Source organism: Lepidochelys kempii, chromosome 21, assembly GCF_965140285.1.
Source record: "Lepidochelys kempii isolate rLepKem1 chromosome 21, rLepKem1.hap1, whole genome shotgun sequence".
In the NCBI taxonomy this organism is placed as follows: Eukaryota; Metazoa; Chordata; order Testudines; family Cheloniidae; genus Lepidochelys; species Lepidochelys kempii.
Window position 1 is genome coordinate 5,358,442 of NC_136400.1, and position 17,994 is coordinate 5,376,435.

The following is a 17,994-nucleotide window of genomic DNA, read 5'->3' on the forward strand; positions in this document are numbered from 1 at the left end:
TTGCAGAACATCTGATCCATGATATTACGGGTAAGTAACCTCAAAATTACCTAAAATAGCTAATATAACTACATAGATAAGTCTGATATCTCAGGACCTGGTAGGTCCTAACAGCAAGTGTTTGTCCCACTAGAAAGGGGGATTCTTGGATTTTTAACGATATATAGCACTCACCGATTTCTAGCCCTGGTAGCTTACCAGACATTCTACTTCAATCCTTTCAGTGGTGCAGAACTGAATTTTTATTATTGCCCATTCTGAGCCTCAAGCCAGTGTAATCCTGAGGGGCTGGAGGGACTTGGAAATGCCATATTTGACGGGGAAGGAACATTTGCCACAGTATTGTAAGTTATGTATGTAATACGTGAGTGTGTGTGTGTGTGTGTGTGTGTGAGAGAGAGAGAGATGTTTGGGGCTGCTTATTGGGATGTTCAAAGTTCTTGGATTAGGGTGAGCAGGCAGCGTACAGCTGAACAGGTCAAAAGTTGTACAATAAATGCAGTTCCTCACATCACACTGGTATCACCATGTCTACGGTACAGACACATTCACACAGCCAATTGCTCAATGTGTGCTGGACCAGATTTTCAGAGATGCTGAGCACCCCACCACTCCAGCTACAGTCAGAGATCTGGAGTTGCTCAGCACCTGGGGGCCAACCAGGCCCTAAAGTGTCCCCCTCCCTGCCATAAGCTATTAAATTGCTCTTAAATTTGTATATCAACTAAAGCAAAGAAAATTCAGCCAAAAATTGAGTTACTTACTCTGACATAATTCTGAGACTTTAGGCCATGTAAAATTTGTAAGACAGGTCAAATGAGGAGATACTCCAGGGATGGGTGTGTAACCTGGTCTGCAGGAGTAGGTCACTACGGTACCAACTAGAAACTCTCTGTGATTGCTTCTGTCAGCGTAGGCAAATGCTGGTGGGTAGGAACATCTCCCTAACAATCCAAAACAAGACAGAGATCTGTAAAAGTCATTTAACCCTGAAACCTATGGAGAATGAAGCATCCTCATAAGAATGTGGCATGTGAGACCCAGCTGTGGAAATCAGTGGCCTACATTCTGCTCGCCACTGCACTGAGCACAGTAACTGCAATGATATAAAACAACTAGGGCTGAATTATGGGCTTGGGTACGCGACAATGCACAGTTATGAGGGGACACAAACTGCAATGACTACCTGCTTCACAGGTGACAGTAATAGTAAGCAATGAGAAACATGACTAGCAGTAATCTATGGTGAAGTGGTGTGATGCTAGCCCCTGCATGGAATTAAAAGGAGAACTGCTACATTGTTAAATACATCACCTTGCTTGAAAACATAAGTTTTCCATTATGAAGAAATGGAATAAAGAGTTAGTATCTTTTAGCAAATTTCTATTTGCATAGCACCTTTTCTGAGGAGCTTTATAAACATCGGTGAGTGAATTCTCACCATACCCTTCTAGAGGTAGACACATGAAAATAAGGAATCTCCATCTTCTATACTGTCACAGGGATACTTCAGGTGGCGTGTCTAGCTTTTGTAAAATGAAAGTCACAGGCGCTTTCTTGCTCTCTTGCATGAAAGGTGTTTTCTTTGTCCTCCCCTGAGCTGGGAAATGACTGGCACCAAAACATCCCATGAACAAAAACCAAGAAGTCAAAATACAGCTTTTCCTCTCTGCAGTCCTCCCAGTTTAGTGCCTGCAGATGAAGATTCACTGCCCCAGCATTTGAATTACCTCCCAAACCCAGAGCTGTTTTTATCTGGTGTTAGGGTGACCAGATGTCCCGATTTTATAGGGACAGTCCTGATTTTTGGGTCTTTTTCTTATATAGACTTCTATTACCCCTGACTCCCTGTCCCGATTTTTCACATTTGCTGTCTAGTCACCCTATCTGGTGTTGACTGGCCTCAGACTCTGCTCTCCGCAACAAGCCTCACCTGGTCTTTCAGTATGAAACCCGGGTAATTAGCCCCTGTCTTTTCCCACCAATTGCTTTCCCCTGGGGTCTGAACACTCTGGTGCTCATTTGATTCCCAAAAGAAAGTGAGAAAGGAACTTCAACAGAAAAAGGCTGCAGCCTAGGTAGACATAAAGTGGAAGAAAGGAAGCCGGGGGGAAAAAGACAGACCATCTACTACACACCATTCATATCACATTCACTCAGTGATACGACATGCAACATCATGAGGGTTATAGACGACAGAAAGTTGCCCCAATATAGACACCCCACAAAGCATCACAATACTCTGGCACACACTTACCTAGGTCACAAACGGGTTGCTGCGGATACCACTTGCCATCAGCTTGGCATTGAATCCTGTCCGCGCCCCTGAGAAGGTAACCAGGATCACACTGAAACATTACACTGGTTCTGTATGTATAGTTATGTGGGAGTGGAGATTTCTGGCTTCCATGTTGAATATGTGGGACTGGACACTGAGTCTCTGCAAAACACCAAAGTACCGATTAATCCTCCCCACACCTCTGCAAGGCAAATAAGGAAGGAAACTACTTTACAAACAGAGAAACTGAGGCAGAGCAGAAAGAGACATGCCCAAAAGCCTGAGAGGAAGACAATGGCAGAACCAGGATTAGAACTCAGAGTTCTCCATTGCCCAGCCATGTGCTGGTATTGCACCACCTCTCCATATATTGTAATTATTCAGAATTTGAGCATGTGTGCCAGAGAAGTGGTCATAGCACAGTCTGTCATCTATATACATCCCACTCACAAGATGATACAGGAAAATGTCATCTAATGTCACCTGCGCACTGGCTTTCTTTGCTGCAGTTGACAAGGTAGCTTTTGTTACAAGAAAACTCAAGACTGACACTATATGTAAACACAAATATTTTTCTAAAAAATGATTCAAAAATCTTTTTTACCTTCGCACTGAGGGGTAGGCTCACTCCAGGTTGGAGTGACCTCATCACCAGCTATACACTGAATGGAGGTTTTTCCAACAAGTGAGAAGCCTCTGTCACATCTGTAAGTTACCAATGATCCAACAACAAAAACTTTCTTGCGCCAGTCACTGTGCTGGCCATGGGAGATGTTCGGAGGTTGGGCACAAACTAGAATTAAAGAGAGAAAAATACATTATTTAAGAGACTGGGTCATATTCAGGCTAGCCTAGCAGTTACAGCTGGGCTGAAGACTGCCCACCAGGGACAGGAGCCACCAGGCCAGAGTTGGAAGAATCTCAGTTCTCCATCATTTATACTGACCTGGTTCGCAAACTGGTATGGCAGGATCCCATTTGCCATCATGATTGCAGCGAATCTGAGCATTTCCATTGATACTGCCTTTGATACCATGCCCAAAATCACATTCAATTGTAACACTGTCCCCAAATGCATAGGTCTCCTCTCCAGGTCTAGGCATAGGTGCCTGTGTTCCATTGTTAACATCTGGAGCTGGACAACGAATTTCTGAGAAACAACAGCAACAGCGTTAAATCACAGCAAAGACAATTGTGTGGCTGCAGATTCATTTGACCCAGTGGAGCTGAATTCTTTGCAAGCTATAGAAAATTGGCATTTCCTTGACATTGAGCATGTGAAAAGTTGTACAATAAATGCAGTTTATTTATTTTGTTACAAGAAAACTCAAGACTGACACTATATGTAAACACAAATATTTTTGTAGTCATCCTTCCATTTTCAACCACTGAGGGAAAACAGCCAAGATGTTGGTGCTAAGTCTAAGACAGGGAACAACGAAAGCCAAGACATGCAGAGGACAGCTGGATCTATCTTCCAAGCAATCTGAACATTGTGAAAAAACACACAGCCACAAAAGATCACATTTTCTTAATCTTGCCGTTGACCTTTGTGTTTAAGGAAAGTTCTTATTTCCACAGGCAGTTGCAACAGATAATTTCTTATTGCACTGGATTCCTGATGAAATTTGACTATTGGCAGGTCTCCCGGGGGAATTATGGGACTACTGGAGATGGGGCAACGCAGCATTCAATACATGAACACCTTCCATGCTGCCAGCTCCTCGCTGCAGCTTCCTGCTGCTGAGTTAAGACACCGGGGTCATTTCAACTTTTTGGATTCAGACTGTTCCTGCAAACGCACTGCTATCGCAGGACTGCAGGCTTAAAGGGATGCTGCCGGGACAGTTATACTGGGAACCAGTAGCCAGAATAAGGGTCAGGCACAGGTGGTGGAGAAATCAGTGTGAAAGGAGGACAAGCATTAGCTTGGATGTGGGTCAGACAGCAGATCACATATATGGGTGCTGGGTGAGAGAGGAAACTGGCAGTGTGCGTCTCAGGGAGTAGGTTGTTGGGAACATTTAAGGCACTGGAAAGGAGTGGTCAGCAATGGGATGGCAGAGAGTGAATGGGTTATGGGGACACATTGCGCCAAATCATTCAAAAATCTTTTCTGCCCTTTCCCAATACGAGTCATTTTAGTGCAATGCAGAATGAATTACCTTCGCACTGAGGGGTAGGCTCGCTCCAGGTTGGAGTGACCTCATCACCAGCTATACACTGAATGGAGGTTTTTCCAACAAGTGAGAAGCCTCTGTCACATTTGTAAGTTACCGATGATCCAACAACAAAAACTTTCTTGCGCCAGTCACTGTGCTGGCCATGGGAGATGTTCGGAGGTTGGGCACAAACTAGAATTAAAGAGAGAAAAATACATTATTTAAGAGACTGGGTCATATTCAGGCTAGCCTAGCAGTTACAGCTGGGCTGAAGACTGCCCACCAGGGACAGGAGCCACCAGGCCAGAGTTGGAAGAATCACAGTTCTCCACCATTTATACTGACCTGGTTCGCAAACTGGTATGGCAGGATCCCATTTGCCATCATGACTGCAGCGAATCTGAGCATTTCCATTGATACTGCCTTTGATACCATGCCCAAAATCACATTCAATTGTAACGCTGTCCCCAAATGCATAGGTCTCCTCTCCAGGTCTAGGCATAGGTACCTGTGTTCCATTGTTAACATCTGGAGCTGGACAACGAATTTCTGAGAAACACCAACAGCAGCAACAGCGTTAAATCACAGCAAAGACAATTGTGTGGCTGCAGATTCATTTGACCCGGTGGAGCTGAATGCTTTGCAAGCTATAGAAAATTGGCATTTCCTTGACATTGCTGAAGAGGCTTCGGTTTAGAGAAAGTTTTGTCTTCTGGGCAGAAACAGCATGTGGGTTAAGGGATTTCATTTTCACTGTTCTTATGGGCAGCTGTTCTGATTGCAACTGGCAGGGTATTTTTGGCCTTCATCACAGATAGAGTCAGTGAGTAGCACCGGCTGTGTTATGACCATACTGTGTATAAAAAGGCAGGTGATACGGCGTGATCTATCTGGATTGCTATCTACTTTAGGTTCAGATGGAGATGGTCGATGGGGGCAACAGATCTGTCCGTAAGCATAGAAATGTACAGGTGGCAGATTTTAAGAGGCACAACATGGAATTCATAGCCCGGGGGTATATGCAAACTTTAAGCTACCTTTGTACCTTCCCAGTACCGGACTGCTCCACACAGACAGCCCTGGGGACCTGTGCCCAGCTGCCTATGGGTTTGGCTTCAGCTTTACCCAGAATCTCTGCAGTTCTATGTGCTGTGACCTGCCCCAACACACCCCTCCCACTGGCACACTACTTACCCCAACCTTGCTCGAGGCTCCTGGGAAGACAGCCCTATTGTAGTCTTCTGCAGTTCCTGCATAGGTGGAGTCCTCTTCTGGATGGATCCAGGGCATCTAAAGACCTGTTCTGTCACTCTGGACATTTTACTTGGAGTAAAGGGGCCAGACTGGGAGTGAGGATCGCACCTCAAATTGTTAACCATAAACCCCCGGGTTAGCAGGAAGAGAAGACCCTGACTATCCCTCCTTGTCTCTCACCCCCATCGCTACACTTTGAACCACACACAAACCGACTATAAGCATAATCTCCCTATTGGTGTTAAATTTGCTCAATTAAAACAAAGATAATTTAGCCAAATACTTACTCTGACAAAAGTTCAGAGCTGAAGACCATGTCGAATTTTGAAGACAAGTAACATGCCCTTGCCGTATTCCAGCAATCAGCTCATAACCTGGGCGGCAGCCATATTTAACCACCATCCCGACTGGAATCAATGTGCCAACATTAGTCTTCTGAACAGCATTGGGAATGTCAGGTGGATCAACACAATGACCTACAGGTAAAACATGAAGAATGTAAGGACGTCCTTAGCCAGGAAAACCTATTGAGGTGAAATCTCCTCAACAAGAATGTGATGTGAGAGGCATAGCTGGGGAAAATCAGAGGTCCATATTCTACTCTCTCTCGCTCAGATCCATGCAATCCCATTACTCAGAATTTAACTCAGTCATTTGCAAGGAAACCGCATAGAAAATACAACAAAAACAAATGGGAATATGGGTGGCAGTCACTATATGATTCTAGCTTGCGTTTGGAATTAGAAAGGGAAATGCAAGGCCCTAAACTAAACCTGACAGTGTTTCTGTTTGTCTGTAACATGCAGTGTTGTTGTAGTGGTCATGGTCCCAGGAGATTAGAAAGAGACAAGGTGGGCAAGGGATTAGCTTTTATTGGTGAGAGACACAAGCTTAGAGCTTGCACAGAGCTCTTCTTGGTGTTGGTAACATGATAACTTCTGAACACCACATCCAATCAACTCCACAATTCCCAGGCATCAGTAGGCAGAAGCCTGTTGGTTTTGGTGGAATGTGGACAATCGGAAGAGGGATGGGGAACAAACAGAGCTTCTTGCATCTGATAATTGTCAATAGATCAGAGAACTGGTTGATCTCAGCCATTAACACCGTCTAGCAGAATACCTGCCATCTCAACACCGCCTGTTTTCCCAGTACCATTTAAAATGATGACACCTTGAAGGACTTCTGTCCCAGACAGGAAGAAAAGAAGCAAAAACAGGGTTTGGGGAAAAGATGGTACACACTGAACCCTGGTCCGGAGGGGAGACGGAGCCACACAGAGCCATGGCATGAGGGAGGAGATATCAAGGAGTCTTGGGAAAGGAGCGGAGTGGGAAGGTGGCTCACAGGATCTTGTGGGGGAGAATGGAGGAACGAAAGAAGCCCAGTGGTGCGTGCAATGAGCTCAGCCTACAGACGTAACCAAGCGTCCAAACCTCTAGTTAATTTCAAACTATAGAATGGTTTAAACCGGAATCCCTGTTTTCAGCAGACAAGTCATCATGGGGCTGTCTCAGCCCAGTGAGATTCCGTCTTATACTGCTGTGACAATTTCCTCTTTTTTTAAAAAACAAACCATCAAACTGGTTGCACAACTGCAATCTGTGTTCAGTTCCGTGCACATCCCCACAGGCAAGCCAGAAGCACTGTTCCTGAGCCATCTTGTGTATCTAGCATCAGTCAGGCTGGGCAGACTGCGCACTACAGATCTCGCATGGAGATTTTCTCAACAAGTCAGTTATGTTAAGTAGCAATTACATTAGCAGTGGTCCTATTCCGGTCACAATCACACTGATCAGGCACCAGGGAAATGCTGGTCACTATTAGAAGTTAGACCCTCTATTCAAACACCACCTGGCACTGACCTGTCATCCACATAGTTCAAATTTGTGAGTGGCTGGCCTGTTAAACCTGGTAATGATCCTTCATTTCGATAACACTGTTATGAAGGTTTCAGAGTAACAGCCGTGTTAGTCTGTATTCGCAAAAAGAAAAGGAGTACTTGTGGCACCTTAGAGACTAACCAATTTATTTGAGCATGAGCTTTCGTGAGCTACAGCTCACTTCATCGGATGCATGCCGTGGAAACTGCAGCAGACTTTATTTATACACAGAGAATATGAAAAAATACCTCCTCCCACCCCACTGTCCTGCTGGTAATAGCTTATCTAAAGTGATCATCAGGTGGGCCATTTCCAGCACACACTGATGATCACTTTAGATAAGCTATTACCAGCAGGACAGTGGGGTGGGAGGAGGTATTTTTTCATATTCTCTGTGTATAAATAAAGTCTGCTGCAGTTTCCACGGCATGCATCCGATGAAGTGAGCTGTAGCTCACGAAAGCTCATGCTCAAATAAATTGGTTAGTCTCTAAGGTGCCACAAGTACTCCTTTTCTTTTTACTGTTATGAAGGAGGTTGGGTGACCCTCGTTGAAGCGATGGGCATGATAACAGCTGCCCCCCATCCAGGATAAATATCAGACACAGTTAAGCTCCTTTATAGAGTAAGTTGGATAAAACCATAGGAGCCACTGCCCAGACACAGGCTGCAAGCAAGGCTGGTAAGTTTTGTCTGAAGGCTGTGCGCATGTAAGTCCGTGAACAGAAGCACCCAGGAAACAGGCAGAGAGAACTAGCCCAGGCAGCCAGAAGCAGACAAAGAAGGAGCAGGAAAGCCAAGAAGATGGCAAGAAATGCACTGGTAACGGGGCTCAAGAGGAAATGGAGAGAGAGCGAGCTTTTCTATAGTGTGCTGACAGGAACGAGGCTTGGAACTGTGAGCAAAAAACCTGTCTCCAGTGTGATTCCTACTGTTTCGGGGAATCAGGACTCTTGTCTACCTTCTCTGTGAATAAACAGGATTGCACCAGAGAAATACCGAGCTCGATCATCAATTTCTCCTCTTAACAGAAACAGCCTGCAAGACACTGCGTATTGGCTAACCGCTCAGGGGTAACAGTACTTTTCAACCTGTGGCGTCCAAGCATTTACAGTGAGCGCTCAACTTGAAACATGGGAGTTGTCCCATGGACGTCAACACTACCTGTGTGCTTAAAGTTAAGCACATGCTCAAGAGCTTTGTGGAATGGGGCCTTAAGGAAAGAAAAGCACCACCTCCATTTGGAACTGCAGGAGAACCGTAGCAGGCAGAGCTGGACTTTGGCCAGGAAACAAGAATCAGTGCGGTAAGAATGGCATGGGATCTTCAGTGACCACAAGTGCCCAGGAGCTTGCCAGAGGGAAGCAAAGGGAGAGTCCAGGGGTGAGGGTGAAGGGGAAAGCCAGGAGAGGGGAGAGGGTGGGGATGGGATTCAAGGGAGAGGCTCATCCTCCTACTCACTGAGAGCTCCCCCAGGCAGCAGCATGAGTACCAGGGTCCCCAGGAGCCGCAGGGTCCAGCCAGAGGGAAGCGACGTCATGGTGCCAGGTGAGTTCCCAGAGAATGGGGGTGACAGCGCAGTCCGGGCAGGGCTGCAGCCGCTCCTCACCCTGCACACTGTGCAACACAGACCCCAGCCAGGGCCACCCAGAGGCACATGAGGCAAGGGGAAGTGGGAGTCAGTGCTCTGCAGCTTCAGGGGCCCAGGAAGGGGATGGGCAGAGTGCACATACTGCCCAGCCCCCTCTGTAGTGTTGTGCTCATGGCAGACAGTGCACAGGGTAGAGCGGATATAGCTGCAGTTAGTACCATAACAAAAGCAGGCTGTGGTCACCCCCTCAGCATGGGAAACACCTGGGGGGGGGCAGCATTTCCTCCCTCTGCCTCCTTCCAAGGGCTGGGCGGCGTCAGAAGAATGAGACATCGAGGGGTATTAATGTTTAGCATCCCCTGCAGGCTGCACACACTTGTTTTTTCTTTAGAGGATGCTGCTGGAAGGTGTAAAGTTTGCAGAGAGGCACCTACCAGTGCAGCGCTGTACAGCTCAGGTTTCTCAGTGGAAGAGAAATGCAGGATTGTTATTTTTCTGGTCTGGGGACAAACACAAAGTTATTCTGACACAGCAGCACTACGCCACCCTGTCCTGATCAGCACCCCCAAACTGTGCTGATTTCTGAAACACAAGAGGCAGTCCAGTTACCAAAGGATCCTTGCTATTTATCCTGTGGGTCAAATTCATCCCCGCTGTTACTCTATCCGCCTCCGCTAATGTCATTACCCAGGGATGTATCTGACTCAAAGCTGCTCCTGACTTACAGATGCAAACCGAGCCATGCTTCACTCCTCAGCAGGAAAAGGAGCCTTTAAACCTGCTGGGCACTTTCCTGTCTTACAGCCAAAGGGAGAAAATTATAAAAACAAAGACAATCGGCAGTTTTTACAGTTGCACTTTATTGTAGCCCTGCAGGACAGAAATAATTGCTTGATCACAATGGCGTAGGTTAGAGGACGCCCCTATCATTCATTGGGCAATGGGGAGATGGTTAGTTGGTTGCTGCTCTACAGTTAAATTTTCACCATCGATTCGTGGGAGTGTGTGTGAGGATATAGAAATGCTGCAGATGATACCAGCACTGAAGTCAACCAAAAATAGATTTGTTCAGTTTAGGAAGGAAAACTGCTGACTTTTTAAATAAGAGAATAGGGCAGAAAATTGGCTTTTTTATGCTTTACATTTTCACAGTGGGGCAGAGGGATTTGCGAACAGAGTTGCCCTTAAGGTTCATGGCTATCAGGCAGTTAAACAGCCATTCATTACTTTAAACATGTTTGGGTTATAATGCACTTAGGTTAAATATATGCAACAGTTGGGTGATTTCTGAAAGCTCAACGTTGTTGGTGTATTCTGCAGAGGGTCTGAAGCTTGCATCAACTGAAGGTTTACTTTCATACATTTTAATCTAGTTTCTCTCAACTTGCTTTCCCTTTCTGAACTGAAAGGAATCTGAATTCAACCCTTTTACTTATAGTCCTCACAAATATATAAGAGGATGAAATCCCTAGTTTATCAAGTAGGGACTTACATTTGTGAGATTGAAAGGAAAGAACAAAAAAACCCCAAACCGTAACCACTGGCGCACAGCATGAAAAAAATCTGATTCCTGATGCACAGGCTAATCTCTTCCTGGATCACTAAACGTACTAGCAAGTTCTCTGCAAATAGTAACAATCATCATATGTACAAAGAGAAAAGGAGTACTTGTGGCACCTTAGAGACTAACCAATTTATTTGAGCATGAGCTTTCGTGAGCTACAGCTCACTTCATTGGATGCATACCGTGGAAAGGCAGTTTCTACTGAATGCATCCGATGAAGTGAGCTGTAGCTCACGAAAGCTCATGCTCAAATAAATTGGTTAGTCTCTAAGGTGCCACAAGTACTCCTTTTCTCTTTGCAAAGACAGACTAACACGGCTGTTACTCTGAAACCTGTCATATGTACAAAGTAATTATACAAACCGCAGCCAAAGGAGACAGTTTATCACAGAAATGCGTCAGAGATTTCAGCTATTCTTTATATTTTTGTAGGTCCTGCTTAAGTTTCTGAATCTCCAGATACAGTTTCTGCACTTCCAGCAGGAGTTTCAGTTCTGTCAGAGACACATTGCAGTGGAGAAACTTTATACACTCGCGAACCATGTTGCACTGAGGGGAATCGAGTTGTTTCTTCTGTAAAACAGAAACAGAGGGAATGTGATTACGCTGAAGATAATAAGGACCTATACTCACAAGCATGCTTGCTCCTTTTTGATCTGAGCCATTATCCAGTGTGTTACATGTGTCTGTCTCAGACATATTATAGGATTCTGAAAGGTGTTGCACATTCTCAGTTAGAGCTGGCCAGAAAATGAAAATTTCATGTGAAATATATTGTGCTTTTGAAAACAGTTTCATCCTGAACCGGAACAAAAACAAAAACGACCCTGAAATTTTTCATGGGAAGGGATTTCAAGAAAAATTCTACTTCAAGAGACCCCCAAATAGAAATTTTTTGGCTTCCTGGCTGATCACACCAGCCAGCAGGCAGAGACCCTGGCCGCACAGACTCCATCCAAGCTCCAGCAGCTAGACAGCCTGGGCACTCAGACTCCTCCTGACTCCAGGGGCCAGGGCAACAGAGCAACTGGGCTCTCTGCCTCTGTGGCCCTGGAGATAGCAGGCGTGGGTGGCAATAGCTGAGAAGCAGAGAGACAGGGCGCTCAGCTTTGGCAGCTGCCTTGGGAAGACTTTGGTCATTTACAATTTCTGCACATATGCACAGTCTATTACATGTGTCCGTCTCATATCCTCTGTGCCTGACTTAGGGTCTGATCCCGATAAATGCCAGCTGAGTGCCCTCAATTCTGATACTGCTAAGCAACGCTGAGGAAGTTCTGAGCAACTTGCAGAATCAGGCATTGGACTGTCAACTCCTGGGACAGGAACCAGACCTCCATTTACACTTGTACAATGTTGAACACACTGGCAGTTGCTCAGTAAAGCAGTCAGTCATGATATTTGCTTTATACTGTGCCCCAGACCAACAGAAGATACATAACGTATCACACCATTGACTGCTTTGAAAACCTCTCTCTGTATATATATTTCATAATGGGGCATAACATTTTCTTCCTGTTGTGATTTTTAACCACCAGATTTTACCTATTTTATATTATTTTGGGCATGGAGCAGCCACTGCAAAGGAAGAAAACCTTCTCCCTTAAAATACAAGAAAGGGATGGGGTGGGGGAGTGATGGGATGTGTTTGCTTTCAGGTCCACTTATTTTTTCCACTTATGTTGTATCAATGGCAGATCTATCTCCCTCGCCACACGGATCTCATTATTTTAAAGAAGCAAAGACACATTCAGACAGTGTTTTGTTTTACACTAGAAATTGGACAGGGTGCATCAAGAAATCCAAATGGACTGTGATGCTTACACACACGGGTAACACGGTCCAGGTGCCATTAGCTAAACATGTAACATTCACGCTGTCTGTTGTAGACTGATACCAAAGGTCTGAACATTGGTACCCAGGAGAGCATTTGAAAGTAATGCTTTCATTCACGTTGTACCACATTTTTTCATCTAACGCATTGACCATTTCTTCATTTTGCACATCTGGCTTTGGACACTGAACTGAAAGGAAAAGGAAGAAGAGAAGACAGTTCAGTGAGAGGAGGAGATGCATGGTGCTTATTGTCTGTAAATCATGCTCTTAGTTCACTTCATTGCAGCTGTTTTGGTTTTGCAGGGAAATAATCTGCAAGTAACATTAAACCCACAGTGCATCTCTCTCTTCGGAGAAACAAACATCATGAGAACAACAAGAAAACGGTGCGAGTGAAATCCCATCCAGTGCTGTGTATCATGGGCACTTCCTGCAGGCATCGGCAGCTGAAAGCCCCCACATGGAGCAGCAGAGCACAGGCGCTCTGTTGGTTCATTTAAGGACGTCTTATTGGCAGTCTTGGGACAACTGTGAACGTGCAGTTCACTCCCAGGCACACTTGTGGCCTTTTTTAAAACAGCCTCTTTGGTCTATTGCAGAATTACCCTCCTCTGCAGTGAGGGAGAAGTACATGGAAGTCAGTGGAGTTGCCTTGGATTGATACTAGTGGAACCAAGAGCTGAACTTGGTCCTTAACAGCGTCTTACGCTTCTATAGTGACTTTCATCCTGTAGGATGCCAAAGATACCACAGTGACTGGCACACTACGAACACCTTAGACAGAGAAATGTAAGGCCTGATTGCCTTTTGACTTACTCCACTGAGAAGCAGGAGTGGCTTCAGGGAAGTTGGAGAAGTTACAGAAGAGTCCAGCACCTGGACTCAGATTGTCCCCACAAACATAACGAGACCACACACACAGAAGGGAGTCCATATTAAAAGTGCCACCATCAGGACAGCTGGATTGGGAACCACAAACCAAGAGATGGGTCAGTTGAGGGGTGTGTCTGAGGGAGAAATTCAGCAAGGTGGAAATGGGAGGATCAAGCATACGTTAGGGCATAGCTCAGGGCAGATCATATGTATGAGTGCCAGGGCAGAGAGGACACTGGCAGTGGGCATCCCAGCTGGGAGCATTTGGTCTGCTGAAAAGGAGGAATCTGCAGTGAGTTGGCCCCTGGCTCTCCATATTTTCAGTATTGAAGGGCTAAGATGTTAAATAGCCCCCAGGTCATTGCAATGTGCCCTCCACCCTTTTCTAATCTCAGTCATTCTAGTGTGATGAAGAAATGAATCACCTTTGCACTCAGGGGCAGGTGGATCCCAGCGCGGAGTTCCCCCATCACCAGCTATACATTGAATGGAGGATACTCCAACAAGTGACCAACCATCCTCACATACGTAGGTCACATTTGAGCCAACATGGAAAACTTCTTTCTGGCTGCGGTCGTCCCGTCCATTAGAGATGCGTGGAGGTGGATCACAAGCTAAAATAAAAAAGGGGAAAATACAGCAGCGATGCAGAACGAGCAATCCCCTAAAAGCAGGGAGGCAGCATAAATACTGTGGGGTTTCCCGGCAGTACATTTCCAAAAAAAATGGTGCTTGGAGGGGCACCAGTGTCTAATGCCTCTGACAATCTGCCAGCACTTTCTGTTAGTTTCTGGCTGTGAGTTAGCATCATACCCACGGCATTGGGAGAGCAAAGATAAAAACAACAACATGCAAAACACTCTTAAAATGGCTCTTGGATCTGCAAGGGCCCCAGGGATCGTTGTTCACATGCGGATGACACTGAACAACTGCACTGAATGACTGAGAATTACAGCCAGACCCTGAGAAGTACAGAAGGTCTGCAGCTCCCATCAACTTCACCAGTAGCGTCCTCCTGCATGGCTCCCTGAGTCATTAAACTGGCCCTGCTACATATGCACCCCCAAAATCCAGATCTGATCCCCTTCTATAGACACTGAGTCTGCAATGAGTTGGCCCCTGGCTCTCCATATTTTCAGTATTGAAGGGCTAAGATGTTAAATAGCCCCCAGGTCATTGCAATGTGCCCTCCACCCTTTTCTAATCTCAGTCATTCTAGTGTGATGAAGAAATGAATCACCTTTGCACTCAGGGGCAGGTGGATCCCAGCGCGGAGTTCCCCCATCACCAGCTATACATTGAATGGAGGATACTCCAACAAGTGACCAACCATCCTCACATACGTAGGTCACACTTGAGCCAACATGGAAAACGTCTTTCCAGCTGCGGATGTCCCATCCATTAGAGATGCGTGGAGGTGGATCACAAGCTATAATAAAAGGGGAAAATACAGCAGCGATACAGAACGAGCAATCCCCTAAAAGCAGGGAGGCAGCATAAATACTGTGGGGTTTCCCGGCAGTACATTTCCAAAAAAAATGGTGCTTGGAGGGGCACCAGTGTCTAATGCCTCTGACAATCTGCCAGCACTTTCTGTTAGTTTCTGGCTGTGATCTAGCATCATACCCATGGCATTGGGAGAGCAAAGATTAAAAACAGCAACATGCAAAACTCTCTTAAAATGTCTCTTGGACCTGTAAGGGCCCCAGGGATTGTTGTTCACATGCGGACGACACTGAATAACTGCACTGAATGACTGAGAATTACAGCCAGACCCTGAGAAGTACGGAAGGCCTACAGCTCCCATCAACTTCAACAGTAGGCTCCTCCTGCATGGCTCCCTGAGTCATTAAACTGGCCCTGCTACATACACACCATCAAATTCCAGATTTGATCCCCTTCTATAGCCACTGAGTTCTGCCAGAACCCCCTGAACGAGCATGCCAAGCCTCCTCCAAGTTATGAGACTGTTCTGGTGTCCCCCGAGTTCCCCACCCATCCCCACTATCTATTGAACTTTCTCACCACACCACCCTCCCAGTATAATGAGCCATCTTTTCCCCATATGTCCATCCTTCTTGAACTAGTGAGGAGGAGGACGACTGCTTCGGGTGAAAGATGGGGATAGAGCTGGTTCTAGCAGGTGATATTTTTTGTAGTGGTTAGTTTTAGTCTTCTGACACTGTTCCGGGATCATCACACATTTCCAACAGTAGCCGGAGTGACGCATAAAGCAGTCCCAGTACTGCCCATTGAAATAGGCCTAAAGCTCTGAAAATGCTCAACTAATAATTCCAACAACAGATATTACCTCACCCCCTGGGTTTCTCTAATCCCTCATCTGGCTTTTTGAAAATTCATGGATACTTAAAATTCTCTTTTAATGTGCTTAGTGTTTTGAGAACTGACCCAACACCGATGAGGGTGCCAGAAGCATTTGTACCATGCTCCCACTCAATGGTTGCGTTGGGGGATGGCAACTTTAATCTGCGATGGGATCTTTCTAATGGTCACAGTGAAGTTGGCTGCTAAGGGAGGCATAGAATCATTGTATCCTCTGGGCATCCCAGCCATCCTCACCCAACATCATCTACATTTGGGGCAACGTTGTCTGGTCTTTGGACCACTGTGGGAACAAGGCACTGTGGAGGCCTTCTCCCATCATAGCTCCCTTAATCCAGGGCAATCTTTCTGCCAAAGCCTTTTTAACTCAGGACTAGTCCTTAAAGGTACAAAGCATATTTATCTTCAAGAAATCTGAACTGCAAAAGGCATTTATTTGTACGGACATATAGTCCGGGCACTAACTCCAATAAACAGCATTCTTTAAATGCTGGCTAATGAAGAATAGATATAAAGTACTGGGAGACTATGGGGAGACTGAAAATTCTCCCATTCTCTAGATGGGGTAAACACTAACCTGCAGGAAAGGACAAAAGGATCTTCCTCAGGTATAGTTGCTAGTTAAAGGATTGGTATGTAATTGTGCTAAGAATGATCCAATGGGAGAGAGCCCATACTTTCTATGTTTGGCAGGCATCCTTTGCTATCAACTGATTTGTACTTTGAAATCCAACAGCAAAGGCAAGCTGCGATAACCTATCAGCCGCATGTGAAGGACCTGAGATGAAGACTTTGCTATGCATATAATTTAGCTACTAAGAAAACAGAAAAATCAGTTGGCAAACAGGTGGCGATGGTATGCCAAAGTAATCAGGTCTCCTGTAAAAGTGGGAGATAGAGACGTATTACACAATCTTAGTCCCACAGTAAATGAGAAAATTGCAGAGAGGTGGGAGTCATTAGTCAATATGGTAATTGGAAAGTGAATTACATATCTACAAGGTACAGGCAGAGTTGGGAGAAGGTTCCATCCAATCCTGCACCGAGACATGCTTTGTCCTTGTGGATTCATTTCTGCTTCCAAGGCTATGGAGGTAGAATTGTGGAATACACTCCAGTAATCTGGAAAATGTGATTAAAAAGTAGCTAATGCAAGCGTACAAATTGAAGGAGGAGGTGAATCTTCATATGATTCCATTCTACAATCAAACCAATTCATGTAGTAGAGGAATACTTCATTCCATGAAGATCAAAGTGAAGAAGCACAAACACCAGGAAATTCACCACATGGAGCTCTCCGCTGGAGCTGGGGTGTATTTGCCTCACTCTATCAACAACATCTGTGAAGTTTTATCAAGGTGCCTAGCAGAACAAGTAAACTAGAAGCCAATCTGCCCAATCTGTGGACCATGTTCTTCATTTTGCTACTGTCATTAGGGAGTAAAGGCCCACTAAATACTCACTTATTACGTGCATCTTTTGGTACTACTTGAGCATGCCGATAGACACAGAAAAGATAAAATTGCCCGTCATAGATATCACAATGCCAAGACACCAGTCATTTAGGTAGGGGACAATGTACCCCACATAGAATCATAGAATTGTAGGACTGGAAGGGACCTTGAGAGGTCATCTAGTCTAGTCCCCCGTACTCATGGCAAGACTAAGTATTATCTAGACAATCCCTGGGAGGTGTTTGTCTAAACTGCTCTTAAAAATCTCCAATAGAGATTTTACAACCTCCCTAGGCAATTTATTCCAGTGCTTAACCACCCTGACAGTTAGGAAGTTTTTCCTAATGTCATGTCCAACCTAAACCACCCTTGCTGCAATTTAAGCCTATGGCTTCTTGTTCTATCCTCAGAGGTTAACGAGAACAGTTTTTCTCCCTCCTCCTTGTAACAACCTTTCATGTACTTGAAAACTTTTATGTCCTCCCTCAAGTCTTCTCTTCTCCAGACTAAACAAACCCAATTTTTTCAATCTTCCCTCGTAAGTCATGTTTTCTAGACCTTTAATCTTTTTTGTTGCTCTTCTCTGGACTTTCTCCAATTTGTCCACATCTTTCCTGAAATGTGGCGCCCAGAACTGGACACAATACTCCAGCTGATACCTAATCACCGCAGGGTAAGGCGGAAGAAATACTTCCCCCAAGGTTTCACACCCAGCACAATGGGACATTGGATCCTGACTGAGTCCTCTGTGTGCTA

General features: G+C 45.4%; 1 protein-coding gene across 1 annotated transcript in view; it reads right to left on the minus strand.

Annotated features, from left to right (window-relative positions):
* LOC140901481 (complement receptor type 1) overlaps positions 1-17,994 on the minus strand; it is a 44,824-nt gene that overhangs the window by 7,720 nt on the left and 19,110 nt on the right. Inside the window, exons 12-23 of the mRNA XM_073320406.2 lie at positions 14,682-14,870; positions 13,867-14,055; positions 12,557-12,756; positions 11,145-11,305; positions 9,039-9,373; positions 5,982-6,170; positions 4,786-4,989; positions 4,444-4,632; positions 3,225-3,428; positions 2,883-3,071; positions 2,258-2,440; positions 765-944 (exon numbers count right to left, since the gene is read on the minus strand). Of these exons, the coding sequence (XP_073176507.2) occupies positions 765-944; positions 2,258-2,440; positions 2,883-3,071; positions 3,225-3,428; positions 4,444-4,632; positions 4,786-4,989; positions 5,982-6,170; positions 9,039-9,373; positions 11,145-11,305; positions 12,557-12,756; positions 13,867-14,055; positions 14,682-14,870 (2,412 nt within the window). The remainder of the gene's footprint in view (positions 1-764; positions 945-2,257; positions 2,441-2,882; positions 3,072-3,224; positions 3,429-4,443; positions 4,633-4,785; positions 4,990-5,981; positions 6,171-9,038; positions 9,374-11,144; positions 11,306-12,556; positions 12,757-13,866; positions 14,056-14,681; positions 14,871-17,994) is intronic.